General features: G+C 46.4%; 2 protein-coding genes across 4 annotated transcripts; one reads left to right on the plus strand and one right to left on the minus strand.

The window, feature by feature from the left end:
• Nucleotides 1–13: 13 nt before the first annotated feature.
• On the plus strand, nucleotides 14–7,923 carry LOC114592262 (zinc finger protein 396-like). Of its 2 annotated transcripts, XM_077921682.1 has the most exons (5): nucleotides 14–498; nucleotides 1,204–1,707; nucleotides 3,491–4,248; nucleotides 4,710–4,794; nucleotides 5,879–7,923. In XM_077921682.1, exons 2-5 carry the CDS (start codon nucleotides 1,215–1,217, stop codon nucleotides 6,568–6,570), a joined length of 2,028 nt encoding a protein of 675 aa, XP_077777808.1. In that variant the 5' UTR covers nucleotides 14–498; nucleotides 1,204–1,214; the 3' UTR covers nucleotides 6,571–7,923. The 2 variants fall into 2 exon arrangements, with proteins under 2 accessions (XP_077777808.1, XP_028576145.2); XM_028720312.2 differs by lacking the exon at nucleotides 14–498 and having other exon boundaries at nucleotides 1,668–1,764.
• Nucleotides 7,924–8,418: 495 nt separating this feature from the next.
• LOC144326191 (zinc finger protein RFP-like) lies at nucleotides 8,419–13,911 on the minus strand. 2 transcript variants are annotated; one of them, XM_077922591.1, is made up of 5 exons: nucleotides 13,358–13,911; nucleotides 12,390–12,412; nucleotides 11,281–11,399; nucleotides 8,934–9,074; nucleotides 8,419–8,586 (listed from the first exon to the last, which is right to left on the minus strand). In XM_077922591.1, coding segments are annotated over exons 1-5 (693 nt in total). In that variant the 5' UTR covers nucleotides 13,766–13,911; the 3' UTR covers nucleotides 8,419–8,584. The 2 variants fall into 2 exon arrangements, with proteins under 2 accessions (XP_077778717.1, XP_077778712.1); XM_077922586.1 differs by having other exon boundaries at nucleotides 8,419–9,074; nucleotides 13,358–13,910.
• Between the last annotated feature and the right edge of the window lie 128 nt (nucleotides 13,912–14,039).

Here is a 14,039-nt window from a genome sequence, read left to right on the forward strand (position 1 = left end):
CATGGAGGGCAACTTCATTTTTTCTAGGTTTGCGGCAAGTAAAACAAAACAACACAACGCAGCTATATCCTTCCTGCACAAAAGCAGGCACTGAGGCTACAACCCCAGGGTTGCAACAATATAATATTATATAATATTAACAATAACAAGAATAGTAACAAGAATATGCAAATTTTAAAAAATCAGAACTTTCCAAGGATAATAAAACAAGTTGAAAAGCATTTGGATTAGGGCATTTGCCCCTTAGTGGCTCCTCGCTTTGTTAGGCGTGGGGTTAAAGCGGTTAAATGGACTGAGCTGAGATTCCTAGAGGGACCCCGGTTTATTTATCAGCGCTCTCTTCCTTTTCCTGCCGCTGCTTCTCTATGGCTGGATAATAATAATAAATAATAATAATAATAAAAAGGAGAAGCAGCCTTTTGCATGGTCTAAACTTGGGTGCATCTCTGGGATCTCCTGCAAGGGAGAAGCTGCAGCAGAGACAGAGGCTGGAAAGAGGTGAGTGGTTGCAGGGGATGAAAGAAAGGGGAGAGATCAGAGGGGAGAGCAAAGATCTGGTGCTTTGCAGGGCAGAAGGCAGACGTCCCCAAACACGCGCTCTGGGTTAGGGGGTGGTTGGGTGGGTGAAATCTGTGGCCCTTCAGATGTTGGGCTCCCAGCTCCCTTCAGCCTCCAGTCAGCACAGGCAACATAGCTAGGGAGGGTGGGGGCTGTAGCACAACATCAGATCCACAGCTTCCTCCATGCCTGCCCCTAACTCGAAGGTTGTCTGACCAGCTGCCCCCCCCCCCCGAGGCCTGCCCCTCTGCCTAGCCTCGGGAAGGGCTGTGGCTGGGTGGAAAGGGCATCTGCTTGGCATTCAGAAGGTTATAGGTTCAGTCATCAAGGGCAACTCCAGACTGACCAGTTCACTTCTACATAAAAGGGTGGTTGTTGCATTTAACTCTTATTGCAGAGAATTTAGACCATCAAAACACAGAAAAAATCTTGTGTGTTACGGGGTTTACTTTAGGTTTCCCGTGGTCGTCAAGAGGCTTTAAAGGGAGTCCAAAAATGGTTAGAATAAAAAAAATAAATACTCAGGAGGTTAAAGATTGGGAAAAGGCTTACTTTAGCTTTGAGGGGTATTTTTTCTTTAAAAAAAGAATAAAGTGGTGTATAAATTTTATGAAATAAATTGTGTTTCTCATATATTCCCCATAGTACATTAAACAATGCTAAGACCGCGAACGTTTCCTATTTCTGAGGTGACCCCTTTGCTTGTTGAAGAAAGGGAAGCAATAGTGCAGGAGAATGGAAAAATTTCTGGAAGAAACCACATGGTTTGGAAAAGACTTAGTGAGAAACTTGCAAAGAAGAAAATCAACATTTCTGCATACAATCTTTCCCTAGCTGTTCTCGGGGGTCGCTATGAGGTCCAGCAGACCTTGGGAAATTGTACAGAACCTGTTGCTTCTGACCAGGGAAATCATGAGCATTCATCAACTTTATCCTCTGATGAGTCCAGAGACCACAATATGGATGGAAGCACTGAGGAAAGCGAGGAGGAGGAGGAGTACCTTTTGAGCAATCAAAAAATTGTTGATGAAACTCTGGACAGAAAGAAATTCACAGTCACATTTTCTACAGAGGAATGGGCTGAGATTTCACCAGAAGATTTGACATACAGGAGCAGGAGAGAGAACTCCATTCGAACCTACAATATAGGTATGGACTCCCAAGCTAAATATTCATGTGTGGTCTCATTTGGAATTGCCGTGTAAGGTAAGATATAGGAGAGGTAAGGTGTCTGTGTCAGACTTGGCACAAAAATACAGTGGTACCTCGGGTTACATATGCTTCAGGTTACAGACTCTGCCAACCCAGAAATAGTACCTCGGGTTAAGAACTTTGCTTCAGGATGAGAACAGAAATCGTGCTCTGGTGGCGTGGCGGCAGCAGGAGGCCCCATTAGCTAAAGTGGTGCTTCAGGTTAAGAACAGTTTCAGGTTAAGTACGGACCTCCGGAACGAATTAAGTACCGTATTTTTCGCTCTATAAGATGCACCAGACCACAAGACGCACCTAATTTTTGGAGGAGGAAAACAAGAAAAAAAATATTCTGAATCTCAGAAGCCAGAACAGCAAGAGGGATCGCTGCGTAGTGAAAGCAGCAGTCCCTCTTTCTGTTCTGGCTTCTGGGATAGCTGCACAGCCTGCATTCGCTCCATAAGACGCACACACATTTCCCCTTACTTTTTAGGAGGGAAAAAGTGAGTCTTATACAGCAAAAAATATGGTACTTGACCCGAGGTACCACTGTATTTGAAAGTGACAGGAGAATGCTCATTTTGCAAGTCACAGTTCATTGGATGCATTAAAGCAGTGCCACCAGCAGAAGGCCCAGTAGTAATGCAATGTTCTTACAAGGGGCGCTTCAGTGATAAGCATCAACCAAACCTGAAAATAAAACTCTCTTGAGTTGCAAGATATAAAAAAAAAAATTAAAAAAATTGTCCAGTAGCACCTTAGAGACCAACTAAGTTTGTTCTGGGTATAAGCTTTTGTGTGCATGCACACTTTTTTGGTATCTGAAGAAGTGTGCATGCACACGAAAACTTATACTCAGAACAAACTTAGTTGGTCTCTAAGGTGCTACTGAACAATTTTTTTATTTTTATATATATTTCGACTGTGTCAGACCAACACAGCTACCTACCTGAATCTGGAGTTGCAAGAGAGAGCGAGCTTTTTTAAAAAGGCAAATGAAAATATGTCAGCAACTGCTCTTTCTCACCAATATCCAGATGACAGTATAACATTTGGTGATCCTGAACCTAGTCATCTGTCTACAAGTAATGTCTTGCAGGTAGCAAAGTGCAAAGCTCTGAAAGGAACTCACCTGCAGGGTTTTTGTGCGGGGGTTTTGCTGTAATACTTTTGCCAAAGTTTTGCGCCAGTTTGGAGTGAATTGGACGAGGTTGGGTTTTTGGTGACCACCAGGTTTGAGCGTCAATTGCTCCGTTTGTGGGGCCCTGCAAAATGCGGGGGGGGGGGGGGAGAGTTGCTGCAAAACGTTTGCCAAAAGTGAATCGGACAACGTTGGATTTGGGAGCCTCAAGTACAAACCCCGCTTTGAAGTATCTGCTACTTTGCGGGGAGCTGCAACATGCGGGGTTTTCACTGCAAAATGACTTTGACACCAGTTTTGAGGGGATCCCAGATTTTGGTGTTTGTAGTTAACGCAGCTGAAAAGGCTGACACTTGGAGGGGCTGTGGTATGAATGTTACTGGAGATGTTTTTTACCTGTAACTGTTTTTAGAATGCATCCCTGTGAATGTGCTTGCTGTCCTGGCTCCTTGTAGAGGAAGGGTGGGATATCAGTTCAAATAAAATAAATCAATAATAATTTGGGTTCTTTCAATGAAAGTGATGGGCAGTAGATTCAGGACAGGTCAGAAGCAAGGACGACTTCACACACTCCCTTTTTTTTTGTTTGCTTGCTTTCAGAACTTGAGAAGAAATTTTCAGAACCAAACAAAATGGAAGAACTGGGCCTAGTGGGCCCTGAGGCCAAAGAGGAATTGGAGGCAGGAGGACAAGATCTTTGTGTTGTTCAGGTTGGGACCGTCCAGGAGCTTCTGACCAGGGCAGCCCCACCACAAATTAAAAAGGAACCAGATGAAGCGCTTCAACAGCACTGGGAGACCCAGTGGCAGGAGTTCCTGAGGAGGATGCAGTCTCTTCAGTCGGAATGGGGGTGGCAAAGCCCACGTCTACCTCAGCTCTGGTCAAAGGACGATGCTGAGGACTTCCAGGCCTCTGTCAAGGCCATTGTGGATACCATCTGGTGGCCTGCAGGAGAACGCATGGCCCAACCCTTTCCAGGCCTACTCAGGGAGTCCAATGAGGCCGGTCAAAGGCTGGATCCTTCTGTGAAAGTGAAGGAAGAGGTTCCGGATGAGGAAAACACCACCAGCTTGGAGTTGTGTTGCCGGCGCTTCCGGCAGTTTGGCTACATGGAGGCTGGGGGCCCCCGAGAGGGCTTGAGCCAACTCCGTGAACTTTGCCATCGGTGGCTGGCACCGGATGCACACACCAAAGAGCAGATTCTGGATCTGGTGATCTTGGAGCAGTTCCTGGCCATCCTGCCTCCGGAAATGCAGAGCTGGGTGAGAGAACGGGGCCCTGAGACCTGCGCCCAAGCGGTGGCTCTGGCAGAGGATTTCTTGCTGAGGCTGCGTGAGGTCAAGGTGCCGGGACGAAAGGTGAGGGTACTCAGTGTGGCTAAATTGCCAGGAGTTCTGTTCCTCCATCTCAATAGCCCCCTTTATATCTTGGTCTTCTAGAGCAGTGTTTCCCAACCTTGTGCCTCCAGCTGTTTTTGGACTACAATTCCCATCATCCCTTGCCACTGGTCTTGCTAGTCAGGGATGATGGGAGTTGTAGTTCAAAAACAGCTGGAGGCACAAGGTTGGGAAACACTGTTCTAGAGAGGTAACGCCAGAAAGGAGAGACAGACTGGAGCTGTCCCCAGGTTGTTGGCCTTCGCTGGTAGCCAGGGAAGCTGGTGCCCCTGCCGCACCTTTCTCCCTTCAATTCAAGCTCCGTCGTCTCTCCCCTTAAGAAAAAGTGCAAGCAAAAGGGGGAGAGGAGCTTGCCCTCAAAGGAAATGGCTCCCCAGGTTTCCAAGTAGTGGCATCGCAAAACCATTCATTTCTCGTTCCAGGTACAGGGGCCTTTGGACGAGGCGGCTGTGGAGTCCAATGCCGTGGAGTTGCCTTTGCCTATGGAGGTCAAGCCGGAGGAGGATGGTGAGGCCAGCTTGCTGGGTAAAGGTTTATTACCGTATTGGCCTGAATATAAGCTGCACCCGAATATAAGCTGTACCTTTAAAATTCAAGGGAGGGAGAGAAAAAAAGACAACACCCGAATATAAGCCGCTCTCTTAAAATTCTGCAGGCACTCACACCCATTCTGTTTTACAGTATGTCTGTTTCAGCAGCAATATCGTACAAGCCCATTTTTGTAAGGTTGCGAATTTAAGCCGGTCACGGCTTTCACGGTCAGAATTTGGAAAAAAAGTGAGGCTTATATTCAGGCCAATATGGTAATTATCAATGTAATTATTTTAAGCATTTGTACCTTGGGATGCACTGGGAATGGTTTCCAGAACAGCTTACAGATCGTCACTGCCCTCATAGACTCATAGTCTAAAAAACATGCTATGTTTTATTTATATATTTGTAGGAATATTTCTAAACCACCAACCCCCCCCCCCCAAAAAAAAATGACTACCACTATGATGACGTGTAATATAAATGTTAAAGCATCATAAAATTATAAAACCAGACAATTATTCATACACTGATTTGGGGGCCAAAGACTCCCGAGTCGTGAATGTTACATTAATACACAAGTAAGATACAGTAAAAGTATAATAAATCAGTCAAAACAATATAACATAACAAAAATACTTGAGATGAAAGGGAAAAGGGGCAGAAGCACAGGGCTAGGTTTTTGTTCTTACAGCTATGTTTCTTATAGCTACCAGGTTGGATAAAAACAGTTCAGGATTCCTAATGGAATGACTGCAGTTAGGTAGCAATTAAGAATGGGAAAACATTTTTTTTCTATTTCCGCTGTATTTCTCGTATGCGGTGCCCTTTCTGTTCTGCTACAGTTTGCCTCCTGCCAAAAACTACATTATTTGTCTCACTTCGCTTTGTGCTGAAATTACATATATTACATAAATTAGGTTGCCATTAATGTTATTCCACCCTGTTCGTTTCAGTGCAAAGGAAACATAATACATATGGCCAAAAACACATCATTGATTATTTAGAATTATAGAACTGTAGAGGGTATATGACTCGTGTCCTTAATTCTCTGTTCCAGAAGCTGATGGGCACATTTGGATGGACTTTGGCTTGAAAAGACCCAAGAAAGTTGATGGGATGCCATTGACAGGAGCCCAAGGGGGTCTGGAGGAGCTAGAAGAGGCACCAGGGAGACAGATGTGCCCCTCAGAACAGCCAGAGGAGACAGAAGGCCGAGCTTTCCCGTATAACAAAGGTTTCAATTGGTGTCCCTCCCAAAAGGGCCTTTTGAAAGTTGTGGGAGAGAAAACAGGCAGCAGGAGCGAGAAAAGCTGCCCTCCGAGAGCGGACCTTCCCAAGAAAGCCCAGAAGATGTATGAATGCGCCTACTGCGGCAAAATCTGCAACAACGGCGCTCACTTGGTGATTCACGAGAGAATCCACACAGGCGAGAAGCCGCATAAATGCTCCGAGTGCGGGAAAAGCTTCACCCAGAAAGGAAACCTTACCACACACAAGAGAATCCACATGGGGGAGAAGCCCCACGAGTGCCGGGACTGCGGGAAAAGCTTCAGCCGGAGGCAGCAGCTCGTGAGGCATGAGAGGATCCACTCGGGAGAGAAGCCCTACAGATGCGCCGTCTGCGGGAAAAGCTTCTGCCGGAAGGACTCTCTCATCACCCACAACGGGACCCATGTGCGGGAGAAGTCCTTCGAGTGCTCTGACTTTGGGGAAGGCTTCCCTTCTAATGCTGGACTTCAAAAAACGTAATATATTCATGCACACCAGGTCATAGTCATGTTCATAATGGGGGATTTGACTGGACATCCATGACTGGAGTGTCTGGCTGGGACTGGGGTGACACTCTGCCTGGCCTACCTCGTAGGGTTGGTGTGAGGCTCAAATGGGCAGTGGTGGAACACTGTGTGCTGCCCTAAGCTCCTTAGAGCAACCTCCCCAAACCTGCTGCCCTACGGATATTTTTTGGGACTACAACTCCCCAGGTCAGGAAGGGGGGGTGCTTTAATGAGATGGGGGGAAACCCTGCTAGATTGAGCCAAAGACATCCCTGTTCTCACAGGGGCCAAACTTAGGGAAAGCGTTCCTTTTAGGCGGTGGGGGGCTGGGAGCCCTCAAGCTCCCGGGTGCAAGAGTGCTGTCTCCCCACTTGTGATTCCCAGTAATTGCGTATACAGCAGCATACTGCCTCCAAAATACTTCAGTTGTTGCTAATAGCCATGAATAGGCCGCTAATGGAATTGCCTAACCTTCTTCTTTAAACAAATTGTTTTTATTAAATATTTTTGGGTTACTTTGATATCCCGCTTTATCACTACCCGAAGGAGTCTCAAAGCGGCTAACATTCTCCTGTTCCCTTCCTCCCCCACAACAAACACTCTGTGAGGTGAGTGGGGCTGAGAGACTTCAAAGAAGTGTGACTGGCCCAAGGTCACCCAGCAGCTGCATGTGGAGGAGCGGAGACGTGAACTCGGTTCCCCAGATTACGAGACTACCACTCTTAACCACTACACCACACTGGCTCTCTGCGTTCAGATCATAAAGTCCTTTCTACAGATCAGTTATATTTGATGTGAGACGTTAAATGTTAAAGCCATCCTGGTTGGTGGCCATCACTGCCTTTTGTGGGATTGTGAATGTGTGTAGCAACTGCCCAGCTGTACAAAGGTAAAATTCACATCTGTTGCTCTGTCCACTTTTTCCTCTGGCCCTGACCAGAACAGAATGCTGCCCTTGGTCAGCAAAGAGTCCCCCATCCCTGCTCCAGCTCTATTATAATTATTTATTATTATTATAATAATTATTTATTATTATTACTTTTCAGACACACACACACACACACACACACACACACACTTCAGATATATACATTTAACTGATTTTACAATCATTTTGAAATTTCAAAACTTGACTTCCTTCCCCCACTTTCTGTGGCTCCTTAAATATATTTTTAATATCTTCTGCATATCCAAATTAACTTCAATTTGTTCACTTATTCATCTTCTTTAAATGTATACTCTTATGAAGCTGCAGGTTATTACAATAATCCTGCCAATGTTTTTATCTGTAAATATTCAATAAACCATTTCCATTCTTTTGTAAAAAGATTGTTATCTTGATTTCTTATTCTTCGGGTAAGTTTCACCATTTCAGCATATTCCATAAGTTTTTGTATCCATTCTTCCTTTGCTGGAACTTCTTCTTTTAGTTTTTGGACAAGTAACATTTTTGCCACTGTAGTCACATACATGACAAGTTTTAGGTAGTTCTGTCCCTATAATTCCCAAGAGAAAAGCTTTTGGGGGGGGGGTTATTTAAAAAACTGCTTCGGCTCTTTGTAAACATGTTTTTATGGGAGCTCCCAAAGCGGTCGATATTTACAACCCCACCCCGTCCAGGTTGGCAGGACTGTGCAGGGAATAAATAAAGACCTAGGTGTTAAAAGTGGGTTGAAAAAGGCTGAGGGGTGGGAAAGAATGTGACGAGGAAAATTTTACTTAGGAACTTTGAGCCTCAGAAATAAAAGGCCTGAGCATGTACAGAGGGCACCTCCCTTTTCAACAAGGAACCTCTATGTTTCATAAGATTATTCCACAACACAACAGTAGTCCCCTTTTTATTTACTTTTTTTTGTATTTTATGATTCTTGGTGGCTGGTGATGAATAAATATGTTGGTTATATACTGATATTTCTTGGCTCCAACTCCCAACCAGGCCCGTGAGGCAGATTTGTTTTCCTCAGGAGATCCTGAGGTGGGTTTCATTTCTCTGAAGAAAAAAGAAAGGGAAGAGTGTCTGTCCAGAGAAGGAGGCTCCTGAGAACGTGTAGAGATGGGCTCCTGTGTCAGCCTCGAAAAAAGATACCTCCCTCCCTTCATAGTTCAGAGCCACTCGGATCTTCCTGGGCTCCCCACTCAGGGGCAGAAGAGAGTAGTCAGGGGGGTCGCAGGCCCTGTACTCTCCTTCCCATCTCCCCACAGCCCAGATCCCTCCCTCAGGACTTAAGGGAAAGTAGTTCTTCCTCCTCACAGACTTCCTAGCAACCCCCACAGCCCATCCTTCCTCACTTGCCCCAACAACTTCCCAGAAATGTCTGCCTGCTGTGAATCCCTCACATCCCATCACAGAAGGACGTTGGCTGAATCTCTCAGGATTGCTGGGCAAGTCTTGCAGTTTGGCTCCATATCTCACACTTTGAAGGTCCTCAGACAAGATGAGAATGGGATGGGCTGTGTCTGGATCCAGAGTGACGTTTGCTGTTGGGGAGAAGATGAGGAAATGAGAAGAGAGTCAGAATCAGCCGAGAGTCAGAGACCGAGGTCTTGATCCAAGGAAACACCTCAGGGTCTTTGGGCTCATCCACACTTGTCTTTGGCCCCACACTTTCTAGGCACAATCCTGCACTTTAAAGCTGTGGATCTAAACACTCATCCACCACCACTTTCCCCAGGAAAACATGCTGTTTAAGGATGAGTCAGAACAAATGGCAATTTGGGAAGATTGCCATTTGCTCCAATTCAGCGGTGAAAAGTGAGTTTTTGCAGGGAAAGCGCCTGGGCAAAAAGAAAAAAAGAAAATGCTCAGACCTATGCCTATAAACATAGCACAAAAGGAGGTCTGGATGAGCCCATTCATGCATTGATGTCAGGAGTGGGACACTCCCCTCCTTCTCAAGACATAATATCTTCTTTGTTCAGTGTTTTGAACCAGGTTTATTTTTTATGCCCCCCTGTCAATCCTGGTCCGCAGGTGGAAGTGAATGCACAACCTGATTGGCCTACAGGAGAATTCCAGAATTAGTCAATCACGTGGGGCCCATTGTGTAAATAATGTATATAAAGCAGACATTTTGGGGAAACTTCCATTCCTCACTACTCTGAGCTGAATAAAGAGCATGAAATCCACACTCGACTGAGTATATTTCAGCATGGTCTCAGGTGGACGGGCTGCTGCTGAAAAGAAGAGAGGCTGGAGGAGGAAGCAAGCAACTGACTGTTGGGAGTGGAATTAACAGGCCTCAGGTCTGCATAGCTGCCCTCAGTCTCTGGGACCTCGCAACCAGGAGCTTGTGAACAGGGCTAGCAAACAAGGGCATTTGCGAGGGACTTGGAGGGGGAGGCTCAGAGGGTTGTTTCACAATGTATGTAGAAGCAAAAGACACGAATGGTGAGGGAGCTGCTACTGCAAAACCTGAGCCATTTTTGTTTTCCTGCCTGAGGATGTAGGAAGCTACACCTGCAGCAAGGGGAAGTTGTTGATGATGATGATTAAAATTTCTATATTGCCCTTCATCTGAGGACCTCAGGGTGGTTTACAATACAGTCATACCTCGGGTTACAGACGCTTCAGGTTGTGCGTTTTTAGGTTACGGACGCGCCAAAACCTAGAAGTACTGGAACGGGTTACTTCTGGGTTTAAGCACTCATGCATGCGCAGACACGCCAAATTGCAACTTGTGCATGCGCAGACACACCAAATCGCAACTTGTGCATGCGCAGACACGGCGCTGCAGGTTGCGGACACTGTGGGTTGCGAACGTGCCTCCCGCACGGATCACGTTCACAACCCGCAGCGTCCACACAAAACAAGGTAACAAACAAAAGCAATAGCCTGCCCACCAACTCATAGTTCAAGAGACCGTCAAAGGCCTGGGAGGAGAGGAATGTTTTTAACTGATGCCTAAAGATATGTAGGGATGTGGGTGGTGCTGTGGGTTAAACCACAGAGCCTAGGGCTTGCTGATCAGAAGGTCGGCGGTTCGAATCCCCGCGACGGGGTGAGCTCCCGTTGCTCGGTCCCTGCTCCTGCCAACCTAGCAGATCAAAAGCATGTCAAAGTGCAAGTAGATAAATAGGTACCGCTCAGGCGGGAAGGTAAACAGCATTTCCGTGCACTGCGCGGCTTTGTCATGCTGGCCACATGACCCAGAAGCTGTATGCTGGCTCCCTTGGCCAATAAAGCGAGATGAGCGGCCATGACAGGACCTAATGGTTAGGGATCCCTTTAAAGATATGTATGGAAGGTGCCAAGCAAGCCTCTCTGGGGAGAGCATGGCTGCCTGGCTGGAGGAGAAGGTGCAACAGCTTTGTCCACCTTTCTTTCAAAGCAAGGAGATTCTGACTAAACATCAGGAAGAACTTTCTGAGGGTAAGAGCTGTTTGACAGTGGAAAGGCCTCCCGTGGGAGGTGGTAGACTCTCCTTCCTTGGAGGTTTATAAGCAGAGGTTGGGTGGCCATCTGCCATGCATGTTTTAGTTGAGATTCCTACATTGCAGGGGCTTGAACTAGATGACTTTCGGGGTCCCTTCCAACTCTACAATTCTATGATTCCATCCACATTTCAAAGATAATTCTGCTGGTGCTACCACAGTCTGTGGCAAGAACCAATTAAAGTCAATAAGACTTCATGGTTTCGACTTATACAATGTCCATCATAAAACCCTTGCAGCCATACTTCATTACCTTTGAATTGATCCATGTTAACATCTAGAACGGGATCTACAACACAGTATTCCAAGGCCCTGCTCCTTGGCTCTGGTGGGAGAGCCAGTGGATTCTCAGATGTCTCCATTTTCTCACCGCTGTTTGGAAAAACCAAGGGTAACCCACTCAAATCCAAAGTACAACAAAATAAAGGAATTGATAGGAGGAAGGAAACTTTAGAAAGCCGAGAGGGAGGGGGAGGCAAGCACAGAGGGATGGAGGCACAGAGGGGAGGAGATTCCTCCTTACGATGGACTCCAAAACCAGACAACTGAAGGGCAAAACAGCAACCCCAGGTCTCCAAGCCTCTTCACTTACATCTCCTCAAATGTAGAAATAGAATCAATCATGCCAAGAGTTCCTCTGTCCCAACCCCATGCAGGGAGCAATGCAGAAGAAACTGATGGGCATCCCCCAGGACCCCCCACCCACAGAGACTCTGGCATGTCCCCCAAACAGGAGTCCTGTTCTCTCTCCCGCACAATAGCCTTTAGTGAAAGAGGTACAGCAGGTTCTCAGTGCAGGGACAGAGGCAGCAAGGTGTGTCCTGAGAGCAGAGGAAGTGGGGTGGCTACTTCTCTGCCTGCTCTTCAGTCAGGGGCCTTTCCCAATACGCCTGTGACACATGGCAGGTTAGGAGAAGGTGACCTGGAGAGACTGACAGGCCCAGCTAACTACAAGTCAGCCTTCAGGAAGATGGGAACCAGTGCTTCCTGCCCTGGCTGTCCCTGCCACTTGGATGCCAAAATCCATCTTTGCCTTGATTATACCTATTTGTATAGATATAGGTATATATATTTGTATTTGTATAGATGTTTGGAACTATCCCAGATTAAATGAATCCGATGTACAAAAGACAGAGAAGATCGTCTAGCCATACGAATGGGAGGTGGGCGTAGGGAGTGCTCTGGCCCCGGTCTTTGCATAGGGTGCTGCAAGATGAAAAGAGGGGGCCCTATGTTTACCTGTGAAATGCTGTTGGGTTTGGGTGCCTGTCTCTCCCCCAGGAGCCCCTGGAGGGCCAGGTTACATGGACCCTTCCTGGCCTTGTGGAGCGATGCTAATACAAATGAACAGGATCCACTTACCTCTGCAAGATGCCTCTCACATCCTAGAGGAGGGAGAGAGAGAAAGAAGGGAATTCACTGCATACCACAGGCTCCAGTATGAAGACCGCTGAGACCCTGGAATGGATGCACTGTTGACACTTAGTCACCCTAGCCCACACGAGGGTTCGGGATAGGGATGGGTGAACTAGTCAGTTTTAATTTATGTCAGTTTCCTTCAGTTCCCCACATTTCCATATCAGTTTAATTTTAACAGAGACTTTAAAAAATATGCAGGGATTTACATTATAAAAAATGTACCATGGAAAGAGAAGGGAAGTCAGCCCTGTTTAGGGAAGATTTTAATGTTTGACCTTTTATTGTGTTTTTAATATCCTGTTGGAAGCCACCCAGAGTGGCTGGGGAAACCCAGCCAGATGGGTGGGGTATAAATAAAATAAAAATAAATAATAATATTTTAAGGTTGTTTAAATAAATACTCAAAAATGTAAAACAGAAAATTTAATAAAAAGTATAGGGGGGGGAATTAATTAGCATTATTACATGAATTTCTCATACATGTTTGTATGCAAATCTGCATAACATTCACATCCAATTCTGTGTGCAAAAAACTTAACTTCAGCACACTTTTCATTGTGCAGTTCACAAATACGGTAAGTAGACCTGCAGGTTAGTTCTTCTAGGTTACCGTCCCAAATAGCCACCCATACACCACCCCCAAATTTCAGTCTGTTACCCCTTAACATTTCAGAGGAAGTTTGCTATGGCACCGTGGAATAGAAAGAATTAAACTCACCCCCCTGCCACCCAACAGCCCCCAGGCTTCTCCTCAGCTGCTAATTGCTTAATTGAACAACTTGTAAGCGGTACCCATACAATTAGCCAAATTTGTACCGGATAATGACTTGGCTCGGTGAATCTGCAGAAAACGTCCCAAGAAAAATCCACAGCGATTCATTCCCCTGTTAAGATCCGGAGTGATATCCTACCTTAAACTCCCTGGAGGCCTCCTCCAGAGGGATCACCTTGTGGTTTTCATGCTCCCTGGACCTGTCGCACACCACACAGATGGGGGTTTGGTCCTCCTTGCAGAAGAGCTTCAGGGGCTCCTGGTGCTTCTCACACACTCCCCACTTACCCTCTTGAAGGCTGAGCTTCTTGGTTATTTCTACAAAGTTAGCCAGTTTCCGATTGGGGGCGAGACTCCTTGGCTGAACTGCATTTCTGCACTGAGGGCAGGAAGGCTGTGAGCCCACGACCCCAGAGTACCGGCTCAAGCAGCCTCGGCAGAAATCGTGCCCACACATAGTGGTCACTGGATCCTTGAAGAAATCCAGGCAGATGGGACAGGTGGCTTCAGCACAGAGATCCTGGACGGGACCCCCAGAACCAGCCATGGCTGCTGCCTCACAGTGAAGGCACAGCTGACTTTCACCTTATCAGTTTTCAGCTTCAGCGAGTTTCCCTGCCTGCAAATGACTCAGCATCTCAGAACTGACCCGATTGGCTGTTGCTGTTTATATCCTGGCAGGCCTGTGCAGCTGCTTAGCATTGTCTCAAGCAGCATTGATTGTTTTGCATTGCTTTTAATGCCTGTGTACACTTTCAGTGTGCTGCCTTGAGGGGGTGATGTGTAAATCATTTTATGAATGAATATGAGAACAGAAATCA

The sequence above is a fragment of the Podarcis muralis genome, chromosome 2 (assembly GCF_964188315.1).
Source record: "Podarcis muralis chromosome 2, rPodMur119.hap1.1, whole genome shotgun sequence".
NCBI lineage: Eukaryota > Metazoa > Chordata > Lepidosauria > Squamata > Lacertidae > Podarcis > Podarcis muralis.

What these genes read in the sequence shown, in the direction of transcription:
- LOC114592262 (XM_077921682.1), top strand. Translation starts at nt 1,215, where the DNA reads ATGCTAAGACCGCGAACGTTTCCTATTTCTGAGGTGACCCCTTTGCTT. An exon ending in TCAAGGTGCCGGGACGAAAG is followed by an intron (nt 4,249 to 4,709) that starts GTGAGGGTACTC and finishes TTCTCGTTCCAG; the next exon opens with GTACAGGGGCCTTTGGACGA. An exon ending in GGTCAAGCCGGAGGAGGATG is followed by an intron (nt 4,795 to 5,878) that starts GTGAGGCCAGCT and finishes TCTCTGTTCCAG; the next exon opens with AAGCTGATGGGCACATTTGG.
- LOC144326191 (XM_077922586.1), bottom strand. Translation starts at nt 13,765, where the DNA reads ATGGCTGGTTCTGGGGGTCCCGTCCAGGATCTCTGTGCTGAAGCCACC. An exon ending in AGGCCTCCAGGGAGTTTAAG is followed by an intron (nt 12,413 to 13,357) that starts GTAGGATATCAC and finishes TCCCTCCTCTAG; the next exon opens with GATGTGAGAGGCATCTTGCA. An exon ending in GTGAGAGGCATCTTGCAGAG is followed by an intron (nt 11,400 to 12,389) that starts GTAAGTGGATCC and finishes TTTTCCAAACAG; the next exon opens with CGGTGAGAAAATGGAGACAT.